The sequence below is a fragment of the Dermacentor silvarum genome, chromosome 1, assembly GCF_013339745.2.
Source record: "Dermacentor silvarum isolate Dsil-2018 chromosome 1, BIME_Dsil_1.4, whole genome shotgun sequence".
NCBI lineage: Eukaryota > Metazoa > Arthropoda > Arachnida > Ixodida > Ixodidae > Dermacentor > Dermacentor silvarum.
In genome coordinates, this window is record NC_051154.1 from 425611609 (window position 1) to 425632298 (window position 20690).

The 20690-nt window shown below is 47.6% G+C and overlaps 1 protein-coding gene across 1 annotated transcript in view; it reads left to right on the forward strand.

The window, feature by feature from the left end:
- Nucleotides 1-20690, forward strand: part of LOC119437665 (sphingosine-1-phosphate lyase) — a 155658-nt gene that overhangs the window by 96574 nt on the left and 38394 nt on the right. Inside the window, exons 8-10 of the mRNA XM_037704660.2 lie at nt 6518-6580; nt 14958-15104; nt 19407-19527. Of these exons, the coding sequence (XP_037560588.1) occupies nt 6518-6580; nt 14958-15104; nt 19407-19527 (331 nt within the window). The remainder of the gene's footprint in view (nt 1-6517; nt 6581-14957; nt 15105-19406; nt 19528-20690) is intronic.

Genomic DNA, 20690 nt, shown 5'->3' on the forward strand with positions numbered 1-20690 from the left:
TTCCAAATTAAATAATAATTAGCCATTTTGCAGGTGATCAAATTTATTTCCATGTCCTATGGCTACCGCAACAAAAGAAAATTAATAAAATAAAAATATACATGTGCAGAAATTTGAAATTCTGCTCTCAGCACTTTGTAATATGCAGATTAGGCTTTCTGCTAAGGAAAGAATTATTGCTCTAGCTGTTCTAGATCATGAGATATCACTCCGACAATCTGGTGAAGTCACCCAAAAACAAGTTTTGAGAAAAGTGAGAAAACATGCAAAACCTTTTTATTTGCAAATTTACAGCTGGAACAGCTCAGTAGGCACCAGACATGTAGTCCTGCTGACTTCCAGCCCCTGTGTGCCGCTTTTTCGGGGACTGGCGCAAGTTTTCTGTTGCTTTTCCCACGTTCAGTTCGGCGTAAAGTTCGCGAATCGACCGCGCGCAGTCGCTCGTCAGATTACGTGCCGCGCGATCGGCCGCGGGCGTCAGCTTCGCCTTCACGTAGCTCTGCCACGTTTTCGTGTGAAGAGCCCGACGGCTGATGTCCATCAACGAGAAAATGTCATTGAACGCGGTCTGTCGGTTGCCCGTTGCCTGCATGGCACGCGTAGCCAAAACGTTCACAGCAAAGGAGTTCATTCGCTCGGTACTATCAACGCGCGGCGAGCTCCACACCGACGTAGTCTCTCTACAGTTTGCGCACATAAAACGCAGCTTCATAGCGAGTCCGTATTCCCGCTCGTCTCGAACGATTTCGAAAGCACCATCAGTTTTTGCACGTCGCAAACGTTAATAAAGTGTTCACTGCACTCAAATCCACAATCGTAAACGTAGTCCCATCAGCCGGGCGAAGTGCATCGTCGGTACTGTCACCCACGAACTCGCGTTTCCTCTCCGTCGCTGGAGCGGAAGATAACGCCGATAGATTCGCTTTGGCTTTCGCCGCTTCCTCCTTCAGCTCGGAGGGTTGCCGGTAGATCGTATCTTGCCGCGAGTGAAGGTCGAAGGCTTGGCGGCAGACGGGACTCTGAATCGCAGCAGCCGCTGCGGTCGTTAGGCCTACCGTTGCTGCATCGACGATTTGGGCATCAAACGCTGAGGTTGTGGCGTCCTGGTCGTTTTGCGGCGTCGAGCAGCGCACTTTGCAGTTTTCGATGAGGGTCCGTCGCACTTTTTTAGCCCCAAACTTGTGCCGCGTGCGAAATTTGCGCACCGTTTTCGACAACGCGGCACGCTTTCTCGCTGACACTGGGGCAAGATGGCGCGTTTCAATGCACGTCTCCAAGCGCGCAGCAGACGATGGCCATGCCGTTCCGCCAATTGGGAGGCAAGCTCAAGTCACGTGCGCCAAGTGCCGAATAGGAGAACGTTTTAGTACCTTTTTTTGGCGCACAGTTTTTAAGTGGCCAATAGCTGAATGGGGCCCGTTCTGGCGGGAATTTGAAGGCAAAAAGCGGCTCTTTCAAATGAGACCAAGATGTCTGCGCTAGCACACGTGGAAGAGCAGGTGCGCGTTTCGGAAAATGTGCCGTTTCAGCGTCAGTTTAGCCTGAAATTCAGCTAGTACATGTCGTATAAGGCATCATTGCGGCTAAAATATTGACATTATCGGTATGAAATTAACAATATAGGTGCAATATTAGCTGTACATTCCAACAATGCAATTTTAAAAAAATCGAGTTTTTTCGCGATTTTTGGTCGCCACAACCCGTGTCCCCCCTTAACTCGCTTGTGAAGACACTGCCGACATCCGACTCTATTTCACTCGAAAAACCCACGCGGGAAAAGTTCAAAAGGAGGGCGTCTACTATTTCTGCTGATGTAAGACAGCGCAGTGGCATTGCCTCAGGAAATTTAGTTGCAGGGCACACCATCGTCAAAAGATATTTATATCCCAACTTCGTCACTGGCAAGGGCTCCACAATGTCAACTACGACTCGACGAAACGGCTCAGTAATAATAGGAACTGCAGTCATAGGGGCCTTGTGTTTCTCGTGTGGTCTCCCAGTTCGCTGACAAACATCACAACTACGAACAAACTCCTCCACATCTTTAAAACAGCCTGGCCAGTAATACTCGCTTAGCAGCCTCGCTTTTCTCTTGGTAATTCCGAGATGACCAGACCAGCCTGCCCGATGGGAAAGTTCCAGTATGTTCTCGCGGTACTTTAGATGGACAAACTCCTCCACATCTTTAAAACAGCCTGGCCAGTAATACTCGCTTAGCAGCCTCGCTTTTCTCTTGGTAATTCCGAGATGACCAGACCAGCCTGCCCGATGGGAAAGTTCCAGTATGTTCTCGCGGTACTTTAGATGGACCACGATTTGGTCAGCGCTTGCGCCTTTCTTGCCCCGAAACTCGCGATACAAAACGCCATTTTTTTCATAGAACGAACCACTGCCTGCACCTTGCTTTTCAACGCTTTGACGGCATATTATCAAGGTTAAATCCGTTTTCTGTTCTTCGATCAACGTGGCTTTGTCGACGGAAGATAACGCCTGAAAATCGCAGCTCGTGGGTGGAATGAAACACGGTGCCTGTTCGCCTTCCTCGTGGGCGGATTCATGCGTGTCTGAGCTTGCCTCATCGCCATTATCTGATTGACCCCGTTTTTGATCCTCGGCACTGACAACGCGTGACAACGGCTCTTGGTGAGCGGCAGTTTCTTTCGCCATCGACCTCGTGACAACCATTACAGGGTTCATATCAAGTGTGACACCTGCATTCAGCAATTCTTTTGCCGTTCTGTTTGATAGCAAATATGGACACTGAGCCATTACGCTATCCGAGACAGCTGCTTCGGTCTTAATTTCACCGAACGCCCCTTTCGATGTTACGTTTGCTACTGGTAAGCTCAGGGTCTCTTCTTCCAAGGCTTGCCTTAAGCACACATTATCGCCTGTGAAATCACCAGAATTTACTAGGGAAGAGTGCACCACGTCATACGTTGCACCTGTGTCGCGCAAGACCTTACATTCTCGGCCGTTAACTTCCATGTCATGTAGGTAAGGTTGCAGCAAATCTTCGCCCTGCCCCATAACGAACTGTATCGGCGATACCTTTGGAACACGACACCCCGCTGCTACGTGTCCTGGTTTCTGGCATTTAAAGCACACGATAGGCTTCCGCACCTCAAAAGATTGGTTTAACTGTGAATCCAAAGATTCCTGCTTTGTGGTATTGTTAGCTTTCTTCGCAGACTTTCTAAATTCCTTCTGCTCTGCTGTAGAGCCTCGTGCGCCTTGCATGTTTCTTTCTGCGTCAAAAGAACGGTGTTTTGCGCAGTAGTCATCTGCATACTCTGCTGCCTTGCGGGCCGTCCTCACATCTGGCTTATCGAGAATCCATTCCCTCAGTTTTTCAGGAAGCGTCGAGCAAAATTGCTCTAGGCAGATTTCCTCAAACATTTTTGCCTTGTCCTCGAACGCGTCAGCACCTTTTAGCCAATTTTCTTGGAAGCTTGCTAGCCTGTACGCGAACTCTGAGTAGCTTTCGTTCGGCTTCTTAACCGATTTCCTAAACTTAAGCCAGAAAGCTTCAGGAGACAACTTGTACTTTGCTAACAAGGCCCTTTTTATGTCCTGGTAACATTCGGCTTCTTCGGCATTTAACCTAGCTAGAATTTCTGCGGCTTCCGCCGGCAACAAACTCAGAAGTCTTTGAGGCCAGGACGTCGGCTCAAAGCCCATTCTTGTGCAAGTGCGCTCAAAGTTTGTCAAAAAGAGCCCCAATTCACTACCAATAACAAAAGGCTGAAGAAAACCTCTTATGTCATAATTGACGGCACTCGGCTCTGCCTCAGGGGTCAGACACCGCTTTAGCTGCTCCAATTGGCATTGTTTTAGTTCCTCCTCTCTTTCTCTCACTTTGCATTTCCTCTGCACTTCATCAACTGCTTCAGCAATTTCGTCGGCACTCGCCCCACAGGCTGAAATTTGGCCCACAATTTTGGGTTTCCGAATAGCTTTGCTAACCTCTAAGCCGAGCTCGTTTGCTACGGCCAACAAATCTACCTTTAGCAAGCTATTCAAATCCATGTTCACTACCGTAACTGTGACAAAAGTCCTCTAAGCAGCCTTTTAACACTCGGCGTAGCAGAGTACAAAGCCAAAGCCTCACCGACTGCTGCCGCAGCGCTCCCGGGGGTCCGCCATTTCACCGCTGCCACCAGCTGTTATGTTTGGCCGAGTTGGCTTCCAAGCCGGGAGAAGAAGATGCCGGGAGAAGGAAGAACGTACTTTTAATGCGGCATGCTTGCCGAAAGAAGGTGTACAAAAAGAAGCGCCCACAGCGTGATCCTCAGTCCTTTATAAAGGAACGCCGTGATCAAAGGGCGAGGGAAAACATCAGCGCACATGCGCGAAACAGATTATCGTCCCGAACAGATGAGCCAGACTTGGGCGCCGGCTGATAAGTGGTGCGCAAATGCAGCAGTGCTTAGACAAGTCTGCAGTGCCTTCAGGGTGGCCGATGCATCTGCTTAGGAGCACGTGAACTCTTAGGTGAACACTGGGGTGCAGCAGTTTCACGAGGGGCAGTTCATGTGCCTTTAAAAACAGTTGTTTTCAGTAGCAAAATAGACTGCGGCTACTTGTAGAACACGAGAACTATATATGGCTTTCAGTGTGGACACAGCACTTTGTGAGGCAGTGTCAAAGTTTCAGCACAGTTACTCAGAATAGACACAAAAATTTTAGACAGACATGAATGTGCCAGTCTTGCTGGATGGCCTTTGCATGAAACAAAGGGAAATGCTAAAACATCCATGTACCGTGCATTGGGTGCACGTTAAACAATCCCAGGTGGTCAAAATTAATCCGGAGTCCCCCACTATGGCATGCTTCATAATAAGATCATGGTTTTGGCACATAAAACCCCAGAATTAAAAAAAAAGTAAGAAATAACCCAACGAAGCAATGGGATGACGTGTATTCCTGCTGTAAAATGTTGCACGAAAAACTTATATTTACAAATAAGGCGAGTAGCACAGGCATAACAGCAGCCAAGATGGCGAGGAGCAGCCTCTACCTCTTCTGCATCAGTACTGGCCTATTACTGCAGAAAACGACTGAAAGAAGACTGTCATGTGCAAGAAGAAATTGCAGAATTGCAAGTGCCATTCCGGAAGGTAGATTATGAGTGGATAAACCAAAGTTGATCTTGGGCAGATAAGCTTCATTGTTGACAATTTTGGCAACTGTGTGTGGTAGGGTCACATTGTTTGCCAAGACAACGTCAATAATAGGGAATGCAATGCAATCCCCGTCAGCAACAGAAGATGAGGGTGTGAAAAGAACATAAGTGGTGGATTGGGGTGTCAATCGCACAAACTCTGGAGAACAGAGTCGCATATGGCCTGCACAAGAGTCTCGGGGACAGAAGGGAGTTCAAGTTGATGGACACTGGGGCCACAGTTGATGAGGGCTGAATATGTGGACAAAAAGTCAATGTGCAAGATAACTTCATATGGGCACTGCTGAAGCGCAAGAAACAGAGCACTTGTCCGATAGCTAGAGATAGTGACACGTACAGTACACATGTAAAAACGGTGGGTCGGCTTTCATCGGCGACTTCTACTGTACGTTGCATGGCAAGTGTCAGGACTTTCTTTAGCTTCTCATGACCGAGACTTGTGCACCGGTGTCGATAAGGGCCGTAGCTGTAACACCGTCATCTTGGACTTCTAGTAAATTACAGCGTGTAGGGTCAGACAGATGAAGATTTTGAGGTCGGGTCAAGACTCGTTAGTCCGGGCACTGCACTCGTTAGTTTTCCGACGCGTAGCAGCGTCTAGAGTTGGCAGGTGACTGGAAACGGCGGGCTTGCGGCGAGCGAGGTCGACGGTAGTGTAGTGATGATGACCTGCTTTACACATTGGTTTGAGTATCGACATCGGGAGCATCAGTCGGTGGAGAGCCCGACAATGTTGCACGGGAGTAGCCTTCAGCACAAGCATTCTCGGTGCTCCAGCCAGCTGGCAACGTCCAGTGGCTTCAGCAGTGCTGCGCTATATGCCCAACTCGAGAGCACGTGAAACAATTGGATGATCATCCGGCGCCCTCCACTCAGCGAAGCTGCATTATCGCGAGTAAAAAGGCTGGTTCCTCGGTGTGACTAGTAGAATTTGGTCGGGGTTTGGAGCGCGCACAGTGCAGACAGAGGAGAGTCCCTCGGCTGTGCCATTGGGCTATGCCCCAGACAGGCCAACGTACTATGTTTCCTCAAATGAACATTAATTAATTAATTCATTAATTATTACAGTCCAACCTTGATAAAATGAACCTTGATTTAATGAAGTTCACGATGTAACAAAGTATTTTATTTCTCCATTTTAGTTCTACGGAATAAATGAAACCTCGATATAACGAAATTCTCTATACAACGAAGTTTTTCGCTGTTAGTTATATTGAGGTTTGACTGTAATAAGAAAAATGGGTTCATGAGGCATACTTGCACCCAACCACTTCCATTTTTCATTTTATGCTCTATAGAAGAGAGGCCTCATGTCTCTTTCATTTTTTTCAGCTCGTGGGATCTTCACCTCAGTTCCCGCATGGTTCCATTGATCCCATCCAGGAAATTGCAGAGGTGATTATGCTTTGAAGTTCTGTAGGTAGAGTAGATATTCTCTGGTGAAATGTGTCCAAAGAAACCTCTGACATTTTGGGTTAAAGATTTACTGAAACACACACAACAGCTAAAAGGTTGACCAGCTTGGCATTGAAGTTGCAACTTGGATTTGTATTATATTTGTTTTTTTGTTTTTTATCTGTCAACAAAGGGAGATGCTTTGATCAGAGATATTATGCTCAAACCTCATGGTCATAAGCAAATAAGCTCTATTGATGTAGAAGTGCATTCATTTATCCATTTAGTAGTATAGTAGCACGAAATGGAGACGAAAACTGGGATAAGCATGCAACCTTCAATGGCTACTACCAACTTGAGTCATTGGCATACCATTGCTTTCTGGCGTTAATGTGACTGCTTTCGACGTATCTGCATTGTGCACTATTGGGTGACTTATCACTGGCCACTACCTGCAAGGTACTACAGTAGCCGACCGATTTTCCGGACTTCGCGGGGACTGAAAAATAGTCCGAAAAATCGAGCAGTCCGAAAAACCGAACAGCCCGAAAAACTCGCCCCCTCCCCCTCCCCGAGAGAAAAAAATAGAGGCTTAGAGCGGCTTAAGAAAAATGACGCAGTTTCACCCAAAAGGCGGAGCATCGATTGCGATAGCAAATTAACAGACAGTGATACGAAGTAAGGATGTTAATTTTATCGGCCGTATAAAGTTGTAAATATGCGCTTACTAACTAAATAAATAAGCACGGTGTCACGCGCGCACAGGTTACATGAACACATCTCGCTCGATGACCGCGGGCAAATTGACCTTCGCGCTGTCTATTCGCTCGCTTCAACGCGAAAGCCGAGAGAAAAAAAAAACACAAAAAAACAAACAAACAAAAAAACAAAAAACACAAAAAACGGCGCATATGAAGCTAGTGGCACTCGGCGCACGCCCTTTGTACCCATCGCAGATCGCGGACGCACACTTCGGCCACATAGCAGATCGCTTTCAAGATACGGTGCCTGCACGGCAGCTCCGTTGGCAGCAGCCCCACGAGCTGAATGCAACTCCCCACCGTCTCCGCCGCCTTCTCCCCGTGCCCCGTGAGCGAACGAAGTCCGCACGCGCCTCCGGTCGCCTGCCTCTCTCGCGTGTTTACGGTTGCCGGCGGATCCTCGCAAGCTTTCACCCGCACACAGCGTTCGGCGCAACCGAAACTAAAAAAAAACTCAAAAAGAACCCCGGATTTCGCTTAAGTGACATGACGTTAGTGCCAAGCTAACCCCCCCCCCCCCCCCCCCCCCAAAAAAAAAAAAAAAAGCAAGTCACGCTTTGTGGAACGTTTTGTCGGCCAAGGAAGAGCGGGCATGACCTCGGAGACGAGAGGATAGCGTTAGTGTACTAATCTTGAAGGCTATACAGGGGGGCACTGGAAGCCAAGCCCGGCCAAGCCAGCGGAAAATCCAACATGGCGGCTTCCAAGATTGGGAAGCGTGGCTCGGAGCGAGCGATTTAGTCCGGAAAATCGAACATTGGCACCTAGATTCGTCCGAAAAATCGGTCGCGAAAATGCATTAGCTCTATGGGAATCCTGCCGGTACGTTTATGAAGTCCGGAATATCCAACAAGTCCGAATTTTTGGAGTCCGAAAAATCCGTCGGCTACTGTAGTGTATTTTTGCCTTAACTTTGCACGAGAACATTAGATTGCTGGGATTCTTCAGGACAGGTCACGGGCATTAGAGACTGCTTGTTGTGTTTGGTTACATCATATGTCAGCTACCTTTGATCAATACAGCATATTGCCATGTGGGTGCATTGTTTTACTTTTTGCCGGTGACAACTTTTACCAAGTTATCACTATTACTGTGATTGCTCTCAAGCAAGACTTCCTAGCTGTATCAGAACTCTGCAAATTTTGCAATCATCATTTTGCAATAAGCAAGGAAACAATGTTCATCATTATCAGATTGTAAGCATGTCGCAAGCCTGTAGTACATTCTTTAAACGACAATGGTACTTCGCTATGACTGCTGTTAATGTACTGTTGGGGGTGAAATGCGAAAACACCCGCGTACTTAGGTTTAGGTGCACGTTAAAGAACCCCAGGTGGTCCAATTATTCTGGAGTCTCCCACTACGGCATGCCTCATAATCAGATCATGGTTTTGGTACGTAAAAGCCCATAATTTTTTTTAAGTGTATATTGTATTGAGTATGAGTTGCAACGCGTGAGCTGTGGCTAGGGCACTCTCTCTGGCGAGCTTGTGGTGTCACATGCAGCGCTTTTGAGAACAAAAGGGGAGAGGGTTTGACCATTCCAGCAATGCTGATACAGTAAAAGCTCGTTAATTCGAATTTCGCGGGGATGCCCAATGAGTTCGAATTAAACCGAAATTCGAACTAACGAAATTCATTGAAAAAACAGCAGGAATTGAGACCGGGTTGTTGGAAAATCACTCGAAATATTTACTTGCGAAAATAATCCGTGATCACTGTCTGTTTCTCTTCTTTGAATGCGATCGCCATAGCCTTGTTTTCCAACGCGCGAACGTGGCAGAAAGCATCCTCTGCGTCTTCCTCGAAGCTGAAGAATAGACGCGCGACACGCATAGCCTCCATTAGTTCCAAAGCTGAGGGCCGCGTGGGTGCATCATCCTCTTCCGTCATCCGCTCCTACATCGACGACGGGCGCTTCTCCACCAGTCACCTGCGCGATGATATCATCGTCGGTGATTGTGCCGCAGACCGCTGCACAGCGATCTGCATCGACGTAGTCGTCGAAGGTCACGTCCTCCAGCGCATCCCGCAATCCGGCAGGAATGACCACGGCCTCGCGCTCGTCGGGCTCGCAAGCTGTGCCCTCATTGGTCACACAAAAGCCACTGTGGCGGAAGCAATTGGCAACAGTTGTTGCCGTGACCTGATCCCAGGCCCGCACCAACATATGCAAGGCCGTGAGCAGCGTCACATCGTAGCGACAGGGCGCCGAACGACTTCGTAGCTCTGACGCACACGAGGCCTAGCGACTGAATGTGCGGACAGAAAGGACACGGAGACTACGCAGACGCATCCGGCACGAACCACCACACAATGCGAAGAGCGAGCGCAATGACGACAGTGACGCCGCTGCGCTCGCGCCATCTATCGTTGAGCCTTGAAAGCTTGCAGCGGCAGTATGAAATACCACCACGCAGCGGCGCGCAGTTCGAATTATCGATAGAGGAGCCGATGCGCGCGTGAACTAACGAGTTGGTTAACCCATAGATGCCTATATATTGTGGCCGGACCATGACCATCAGTTCGAATTAACCCGAAAGTTTGAATTAATGAGGTGCGAATTAATGAGCTTTCACTGTACTCCCATTCTTTCTGTCATCTGCCTTCTTTGTGGAGCAATAATACAATGGCCCGCAAAGCAGCAGAACTTCCATAGCACAGTGTGCTTTGTCACGGCGCACTGCTGCCCTAGCTTCTTAGTTTATTCTAATTTTATTGCTGTGAATTGACAGCGGCATTTGAGAACGATAATCGGCGACGATCACGATGGGCAGATGCCATTGAATGTGTGTCTGGTAGTTTATTATTGCTCTGCGAAGCACGTAAACAGCGGAAAGCAGGGGTTATGTGCAGTGCTGGAATGGCAAAACCCTCTCTAATTTTCACTCGAGAGCATTGCACATTAGCACCGCCAGCTCTACTGGGAGGTCGCTCTAGCCTCCCATTCAAGGCCTTCAAGGCCTCCCATTTGAGAAACTTCAAAGCAGCTATGACGCCTTGAGGTTCCCAGACCAGTCTGCTGTGACAACTTAGATTTGCAGTGTCTCTTGGGCTTAGTTAAATTTGTACTAGTAAAGATGAACGACATTGTGTTCTGAAGGAGCCATAAGGTGAATTTGGAGAATTTTAAGAACTTTTACTGCATCACATGGCCAAATATGAGAAAATACTTTAAAATATGTCATGACACTGACGTACCAGTGCTGGGCTTTTAATGAGATATAAAAAATAAAAGTTACATTTTTATTTTCTCTTTCAGTAATTGACCTGTTACACAAAATTAACGAAAATGTCGTTTTGAGAGAATATCACTCTAAACTGATTTGGTGCTTCCATTTACTGTCCCTTTAAATTAGAAGTACGAGAATTTTGTACAGTGCTTTCCATTTATAATATAATATATAATATTTTAAAACGAAAATAAAACAATTTATTTTTACATCATTATCATGTGGCATCAGATGTGCCAGCTCTCATCCTTCTGTACCGATTTTTTTTTAAAAGAAAACCACTGAAATTTCCTGAATATTTTTATAACTGTTTCATTATGGACAGATTTTTTTATTGCATTGTCAGAAGTCGATTTGTTATTTTTTATTTACTGTTAATTATTTTTCATGTTTTTGAGTTGTAGATAGGCAAGGCCACAGACACTGTCTATATGAAGCGGAATATTTCTTATCACAGGACTCAAGTATACTTTTGTTATCCTCCATGCAACATGTTATTGCTGGTGCAGTGTCGAAAGAAAATCGCAGTGGTGCAAGCAACAAACCATTTTTGTTGAGCCGCATTCACGCGGGAAAGGTTGCTGTAGGGTCTGTAGCTTCCTCGCAATTGTTAGCACTAAGTTCAAGCTCCAAATACAACTCACTAGAACTTTCCAGGTCTAGCTGTTCGCTTGAGATAACAAATGTCCAAAGATAACACAATTACGCCTTTGAAAAGGTGGCATCATTTCTGCAGTTATCTGAATACGTGCCGCCATTTTTAAAACCCAGGGGGAGCTGTAGTGCAACATTCACAGTAAAATGATGAAATTACTGCCTAAGGCAATCAGCAGACAAAAGGAAATCTCTGAATGAGTGAGCCTTGTTCTTGGCACAGAAAGGCTTAACTATGAATACAATTGAACCCACCTATAGCAATATTTAAGTGCCAAGAAAATTCTATTGTTATAACTGATAATCGCTATAACTGGTTTGCACGAAAAAAGCAGAAGAGACAAACATCGAAACATTTTAATTAGACAGAAATAAGTACAGTCAAACCCACTTATCGCATTACCGGTTAAATTTAATAACACAGATGTAACGATGAGCAGCTGTGGCACTGTGAACTTTTGTGCGTGCTCTATGGCAAAATAAACCACTTACTACGATGTTCCCATGCCATGCTATCAATTATAACAAATAAATCTGGCTACTGAGTGTCCGCGCTGAAAGGAAAAGGAGCGTGAAATCCTTGAAAAGAAGAAAAAAAGAAAAAAGCCGCCACGCTCACTTGCATACCTCACCGCCTGTGTTTCACTCGTGCCACACGCCTTCACCACTTTACCAGCTTTGCGCGCCTCTTCCAGTGCTCCCACTCCTGCACCAAATGCGCCAGATTGTGCCATACAATTTTCTGCACCATCCTGATAAAAATACACGATTTTGCGCCAAAGTGCACCAAAATTAGCGCATGCGCATTACATGTGTGGCCGCAGTGGCCCGCAGACGTGTGTAGCGCGCATGGCTAAAGCAGCTTCGTAAATCGAACGGCAACCTATAATTCGGGCTCGATGGGGGCTGCCTAAATGTCCAAATAATTGGCACTCGGAAATATCCAAATTCGCCAGAAAGTAACTGTATTCCGCCAGTGGCTAAAAAATGCAATATTGTCGGTTGACCACTTTTGGGGATACGTTCGCTTTTGCAGGATTTCGCATCACTAGCGTCAGCCTCGGCTTACTTGGTAGTGTGCCAGAGATGCTATCATCCGTCGACATGTTCATGCAGTGCTAGTCGCGTGAAATGTCATGAAAGGGAATGCATCCCGAAAAGAGATCGTCCAAAAATAAAGCTGAAGAACGCAGTGCTGCGCGCAGGTACGCTTGCCTGCGATCTGGTCAGTCCGTATCTCTACCATTGTTATGCTGTTGCCACAAAAAGACGGAAGTACAAATAATGCATGCACCGAATCTTCAACCTTTGGCAACAGGACCGCGATTTTATAGCGATGCCTATTCCGCTGTCACTCCTTTCGCTTCATCAGTGGCATAAGAGCGGCGCTCCGCCTGCGTTAAATGGTATCAGCCGGCAGAGAACGGTGGATGATAGGGGTGGCATATAGAATCGAGCGGAATGCATCGCTACAAAATTGCTGCGCAGGTGTCGACCGCGCTATCATAGCTAAATGACAGCATTTTTTTTATTGTGATAGCAATTATATGGACACTTCAAGCGGATTTCTGCCGTCGGCATCGCCATCGCCGCCGTGAGGTTCCGTATGAAGTCTAAGGGCGATAAAATCATCGCCGCGCATCGTATGTGCGAGTGAATGCGCGTTCACGGAGGGCGAATGCAGGGCGGTGAGCAAACGCGACTTCCTCTGTCGTGCGAAAGCCCGGTGGGGGTATGGGAGGGAGGGAGAGGGGCGACGCTGTGCTGCGGCAACAAAATTAGTGAACAAATGCGTATCTTGCAACGGGCGTAAGGGAAACTGGCGACGCAATCTCCCACGCGAAAGGAGGAAAGCGGGAAGGCAGTGCGGGAGGGAGGGGAGGGCGACTTCTAGTCTTCTAACAACTGCGTACTTAGCGCCGGTGTGGGCTGGCGCGCGAACCGTATCTTGAAGGCCATCTCCAGACGGCTCTAACCTTTGTATGCACTGTGCTTTCGCCGCTCAGTTTCCGTTGAAGCGATAGACCGCACGAACCGTCGCTCGCTGTGGCGGCCGCGCTTTTTCACGCCAGTGTTTTGACAGTGGTTTTCTGCGGTCATCAAGTGTGATCTATTTATGTTTGCTTGTGCACGCTGACACCACATTTGGTAATTCAATTAGTGAATGAATGTGTCCAAGTTTATATAGCCGATAAAAGTACTATCCCTACTCCATATAGCTCTCTATTAATTTGCTATCGCAATTGATGTTTCGATATTCGGGCGAAACTGCGAAATTTTTTTTTTAACAGTCACTGTCCTCATCGGCGGAGAGACATGGAGGGTTTAGTCGGCGCAACAACTGAAGTTGCCGTGACTGTGTGCTAGTTAACCTGTCAATGAAGAAATGCTAGACGCGCTGAGCCAGCCCGAATGCACTCCCGAATGGCTTGCCGGAGTTTGCTTGCCTGACGGTTTGGGCGCGGTCGGTGCTTGATTAACTAGGCATCGCTAGTTTCGGTTTCCAGGAGGTGTCGGCAACATGGCTGACCAGCATGCTACGGCTATGCCAGCGATGTATCAAGTTATCATTGCCAAAATATTGCTATTTCCGCTCAACTCGGCGGTCAAATTAGCACGCAGTCGTGTGCAGTTGGAGTCCGAATTATATAGAATGGCGTACCTTAAAGTGTCCAAAATTTCAGTCGTACTTATACTTTAAATTTATGTACCAGTGATGGTGCCTCAGAGTAGTCCAAATAATCGAGCTTGTTTGAATTGCTGGAGTTCAAATAATCAGTCGATGCCAGTTTTGACTCGGCCAGTTGTTGAACAGAGGCTTCAGCTTTACGAGGAAAAACAGACCGTTGAAAAGTACTTGGTGTCGTCTGAAGCAATGACTGAGCATTACGAGGGACTCATCAAGACTGGCCTGGCTCAGAAAAGCATTGATGCCATTGAGTCTGGCCAGGTGTTTCTGACTGATGCTAGAGCCTTGCTGAAAACAAAGTGTCAGCTGACAATGAAAAAAATCATACAGTGTAAAGACATCTGAGCAGCTTCATTCAACTTGAAATAAACTAATTATAGAACACTGTGTGAACCGATTTGTTGTCTTCATATAAATTAAAGGGAAACTCATGTATTTAGAAGCAGATCAACATTGCTTTAAAGCAAGAAAATACTTTCTGGAATAACGCTTGTATATGTTAAGTGTTTTAAATAGCTTAGAACGTGTGCAGCAGCTGGCATTTATTAACTCCAAAGTGCTCCGAAATGTGTATCTGGATGCTCCAAACTGCTCCAAATTTAAGATTTTGCTGCTCCAAAAATTGCTCCAAATCTCAGTTCGTCAGTGGCACCACTGTCTTTCCGATCTGCCTTCCATCCCTCTGATGTCATTGCTGCCGGCGTAGTCAATTCGTGTTTCGCGGGGGTGGAAGGGAAAGAGAATGTTTGCCCTTTATTTTCTCCACTATAATCAAACTTTCTCAGCCAACTTATTGAAAATAGTTAAGAAATCATACTTTACCAGTATAAACTGATTTAGTGTTCCTCTATAGTGTCCCTTTTAGGCAACCTCATGGGCCATTCAAAGCACATAAAAGTACTGACAAATTTGTTTTACAACTTAGTGAATAACTTGAATAGATTCTGCACAAGTGACAGTGACAGTAGCAAGCGACTATGGCTTAGTGGAGTTGAATGCTAAGCCGACTTAATCATCTGTCGATTCTTTTTTTGTACCAGCTGGGGGCAAAATATGGCATTCCTGTTCATGTTGACGCCTGCCTTGGAGGCTTCCTGGTGCCTTTCATGGAAGACGCTGGCTTCCCGCTGCCTCCTTTTGACTTCCGCCTTGAGGGTGTCACGAGCATATCAGCAGACACGCACAAGGTGTGATGTAGTTTTTTTTTTTGCATGACAAACTCTTGTCTGATCATTGAAGAACGTCTGCTACAGCAGCATTGTCTGTTACAGTGGTGCAGCTGAACTGAGAACACAGCTGAATCAAATGACAATGGTTTGAGCTTTGCTGTGTCACTAATGGATTCAAGGATGTAAAATTATGGGCACTTGTATGGGAGCCAGAAGTGTGGTAATTGTTTATCTGTGCCACTCTGTTGTCACTTTCCCCTCTCATAGTCACTCTGTGTCACTTTAGGGCATGATGATCTGAGTGCTATTGCTACAACTGCATTAGCCAGTCATTGCGGCACTCGACAATGCGCAGTCATAGATGGGTTTGCTCAGAAGGTGCTGTTCTAGTAGAGGATCTGCTACCTTCAGACTAATTACACTAAAATCTCGGTGATACGAATCTCGCGGGGTCGCGTGAAATATTCGTATCACCCGAAATTCGTATCATCAAAACATACACAATATCAAGAAAAATGAATTTATTTTTACCAGAAAAGATTTCTAATAGTGGAATCCCATTGATACCTTCCTCGCTGCTGCGTTTTTCCGGCTGCTACGTCGAGTTTTCTCGGTCCCGACCTAAATCTCATTGTCTTCCATGTATAGTTGAATCTCAATAATTCGAACTCGAAGGGGCCCAAAAATTTGGTCGAATTAAAAGGACTTACAGTCGACGTCCGATTTCCCGGACCCTCAAGGGACCGCGAAAGCGTCCGGAAAATCGGGCAGTCCGGAAAAACGAATGCACGTGAAAACGCACCTTTTTGGTAGGTATTTTTCGCTGACGGAGAGGGTCACGGCCGGAGTACAAGATTCTCATTGCTATTCAGCCAATGCATCGTTTAGGTGGCTTTGAAAGGAGCCGTTAAAAAAAAAAATACGACGTGGCCGGCGCTACCTCATAGGTCAGCACTTGGGCGCAAGAAGTCGCTTATTTTCTTTTGCACGGTCCGCTTGCCCGCGATCATGTCTGCCTCAATTTCAGTCAACGTCATGTTGCCGCTGTACACCGATGACAGTGTCATCAGTGCTCGCGTCAACTCCGAACTCGTTGGCTGTGTAGGAGCTGGCTCTTCGTTCTCGGTGTCGGAGTCGTCGGAATCCTCCGTAACTTGACGAATGATTTCGTCATCGGTCAACTCCGCACATAGCTCGAGGTCTTTGTCAGCGTCGGCGAAGCCCTCAAAGGTTATCCCGGCTGGAATCGACACGCCGGCAGCGCGCAGATCGTCGAAGGCAACATCCGCGGATGGCAGTTCGTCATTTCGTCAGTTCGTCCACGGTGGGCAGTTCGCGGTTGGCAGTTCGTTCGAAGGCGCGGACAAAGACGAAGGAGCAGTCAGTGCCATCGCTGTAAACGGCGAATCCGCTCGACGAAAAGCGCAGCACGAAACAGCTAGGAACTCGGTGGATGCTGAAGGTCGGGAAACGTGATCACTGAAGATAGCGCGCAGCAGCAAACGATCAACCGCAGACACGACCGCAGAGCTGGCAGAGCTGACAAAACAACACGCGAACGAACACAGTGAGGTTTGGCTTGGCTAAGCTACGGCTGGCAACGGATTGACACGTGCGGTTGAAAACAGCCAAAATGGCGGCGTCGGTGGTGACTTTCGGTCGGCGGTTAACAGTAAAAAGTCCGGGAAATCGGATGGCGAAGGCTATAAGCGTCCGGAATTTCGGACTTTTTAATACATTGACTCTATGGGGAACTTGACGGTGCCACAGATGAGTCCGGAAAATCAGGCATGTCCGGAATTTCGGGCGTCCGGGAAATCGGACGTCGACTGTATTTTTGAAATATTCGTGCACCATAGCACAACAGCCGAACGGTGCGATTTGTGAAATATTGTGGCGCTCAAGCACATATCAAGCGAGAGCCACGAAACTGCTCGCCTCGGCCAACACTCGCTTAGCGATAATGGCAGAAAATGAAACTTCAGGGAGAGGGTGGCGCAGGCACGACGAGAGAGAGAGATTGTGGTTGTGAAGAAGAAGAGGCGACACAGCGACGGGCATGCGCGGGGACCGCCGCAGGTGAGAGGAGGGTGGCAGGGTAGCGGATTTGGCCTCGGCAACTCTGTCGCTTCGGTGGCTCCCCTCGCCCTTCCTCTTAACCCCCTCGTAGCCCCCTCACCTTCGACTGTCTCCTTGTGCACCCGCTGCTCCCGCCGGCCCGACGCCAGCTTAGCCCGCTCCCTGAAGTTTCGTTTTCTGCCGTTGAAGCGAGCGTTGGCGTGACTGGGCCTCCTCCATTGCTTCCCTCTGCGCTGCAGCCACAGCGTTGGCTGAGACGTCGGCACGTACACGCGTGTTCTGGCGCCACGCAGAAACGGCGACCTTGCCATGACGCCGCAGTTCTATTTTTTTTCCTCCGCATGGCATTGAGGGGTCTCGCCTAAGCTTTTGCTCTATGGCGGTCTCGGAGCAATGCCGGTCGGAGGCACCGCCACGTGATTTGGTGCGCTGCTGAGAGCATTGCTGAGAGTTGGTGCGCGGTATGTTCGAATTAACCATCGCAAATGCTTTCGCGTTCGAATTACCGGGCGTTCCCCGTGATACTTTGCCAATCTATAATGTTCCTGCATGTTACGTTGCCTTTGAATGTGGCGGTCAGGTAAATTTAGCGGTGCAGCCAGCTTGTGCATTGCAACAAGCGACCGGCACGTTGGAGATACGACGTAATCACATGCGTGCTGTATCCCGAAAGCGATCTGTGACATGCACAAAGTGCGCGCCCGCGCGGACGTTATTGTCAAAATGATCTGCGATGTTGACAAAGTGCGCCTAGTGCCAGTAGCTTCGTATGCGCTGTGCCTTCGACGTTTAGTTCGCGTTGAAGCGAGAGACAGCGCAAAGGTCAATTCGCTCGCTGCTGCTGCTGCGTTTCCGTTGCTTCACCTTTCGGGCGAAACTGCGGCGTTTTTTTTTTTTCGCGGTCCCATGAAAACATATCAATGGGACATTTTCTTCTTGCCCTAATCGTCAACGATCGCCTTCTGAAAGGTGTATAAGTGCACGCACATGATCTTGGGAATGTTTTGGCACGCCACTGAATGTCTGAGCTCGTCGAGTGCAGGGAGCGTTTTGACCGTCGGGGCTGCGCCTCGGCCGTCGTTGCAGCAGCGGTCCTCTTCTACTTTCTTGCTAAGCATCGGCTACACTGTGATGTGGTCCGGTCCGCTCAACGTGGGGCCCAATGAGAGACTGCGCAGCCGCGTGACGTAGTCGGTCGCTTGGCGACTATGGATCCCGCCCAGATCCCACTGTGCCGGCTTGTCTGTGCCGGTCGCCCCGCTGGCTCGGCCGCTGCCGCTGTTGCTCACGCGTTCATATGATCCGCAGCGGCGCAGCAACACGTTCGGAACAGCCGATTTTTTTCTTATTGTGAGCAATGTATTTTGGCCAGGGAATGTTATGAATTCATTTCGCACCGAAATTCGTACCAGCCGGGTTCGTAGCGCCGGGGTTTTACTGTATTTGACCCAACTGCATTAGCTTATAAATTCAGTTGTAGAGAAGTTCCACAGTGTGTTCGCAGGTAATTTCAAAAACCTGTGTACTCGGAAACTTCTTTGTCTTCAGTTGTACCCTCCCACAGTTTGCTTCTTTCACATGTCACCCTGCGAGGCGTGAAGTGTGCGGGCATAGTTCATGGAATGGCTGGGAGCAATAGAAGATAACGATGACATGCTGTGTGAGTTTGGCATGAGAGGACCTAGTGTCGCAATGGAAAAAACAACAATTACAAGCGCCAATTGGCAAGGCACACGGGTGCAAACACAGAAGGAGGAGACAGAAGCAGAGTGGAAAGAGCAACAAAAGGGAGGAAGATACATCGAGGGTCGGAACAAGTGACGGAGGCTAAAGTGCAGAGGTGCGAGCTTGATGAGCACTTGGACCTGGGCTCATGAGGCCTCTACCTAACCAGTTTTGGACTTACTGATTACCCAGCATTTATTCGTAGCAGGCTGCAGTCAGCACAACCTAGGCTCCTTTCTGTAAGCAAAGCGACAAGGTGGCAAAGAATGGAGTCTTCTGCGGAGCCTGGGATGTCCTGGTATGACTACTTCCCAACCGCAAGGTGACAGTCGAGTGCATCATCATGTCAGCCGTACAAAACCGGCTACTCTCCTCCGACTCCTGCCTCATTCTGTTAGTGCCATCCCGAACTGAACTTTATTTGTTGATCCTCCAATTTCTCGTCAAATCGCGAGTTTTCTTGGCCAGAAGTTTATCGACGTATCTAAACAAATGCGTTCCCTGCTTCTCATGCAGTACGGTTACACTCCTAAAGGCTCGTCTATGGTCATATACCGGAGCCGCAAGTACCACCACTACCAGTTCTCGGTAGCCACTGACTGGCCTGGGGGTGTCTATGCAACGCCAACAATGTCTGGTAAGTGCCTTGTTGTGTCTGTAGACCTGCATGGAAACTCATTGAGTTTATTTAGAAAAACTAAGTACAATACAAGCCCAGCATGGCCAGAAAAGGACGAATTATTTGCATGTCGGAATATCTAGTGGACAACGAAGAAAATTTTACAAATGTTTACTGCATCAGCGGACATTTACTTAGTGGTGAAGCAAGATACCCTACTTTGTACGTTGCACAAAATCGGTATGACAAGTGCACTTTCAACTATTCATGCAGCGGATGTGGTGCTCACAGCCTATAAGAAAGAACATGTAGAAAGGTGAAAATTTCATCCAGGTAAATAATGGGTAGTTTTTCTGTGTGCTGTTTCGTCATGCATGTTGTAAGAACTCAAATGAAACTGCCCCAGAAGAGTGAGGGCGTCCTGGTCTTCACAGCACACCGATGTCAGCCATGGGACACCTAACTCTGAAGGTGCGGTTGGGACACACCAAGGGTTCCTGTTGTTTGTTTCCATGGAGGAAGGAATCCATGTTCATTTTTGAGTGATGATGCTAGCAATGCATACTGTGCTGCTGTATTTCAGTTAGGGTGCTTCGGTGATCTCTTGGGGTACCCTAGAATTTGATGCACTGCCAGCACTATTCAATTCAGTCTCAAAAATTATTTGCACCACCAACAGCTTGATTTGGGCGAGTTGGTTCATACTAAATAACGCAGGTACAGCGGGACAATTTTTTTTTTGGAAGGAAACAAAGAGACAGGGCAGAAAAGCATTCTTTCGTGTCTCTTTGTTTCCTTCAAAAAAAAATTGTTGCGCTGTACCTACATTATTCAGTATTTGCTCACCCCTACCTATTTTCACTTTGAGATGTGAGGTTCAACTTATAGTGCTAGGTGAGATGCGTGGGACATAAACGTAAAGCCTGTTTATTTTTGGGATCCATGCACTTGGCATTGGGGCATTGTAGCTTAAAGGAACCCTGAAACACTTTTTGAACATAGTAATGTTGCCGATCCGTTAACGAGACTCCTGTGAGCATGTGAGCCAAATATTATTGCACTGCATGCAGCAAGGAATTTACAATCTCGTGGCAAAAGCGGTGAAAAATTGCTTGCTCTCTCTTTCGCAATGGCATCATGCAGCGCCACTGTAAGCAGAGACAACATCAGCTATTGGCTGA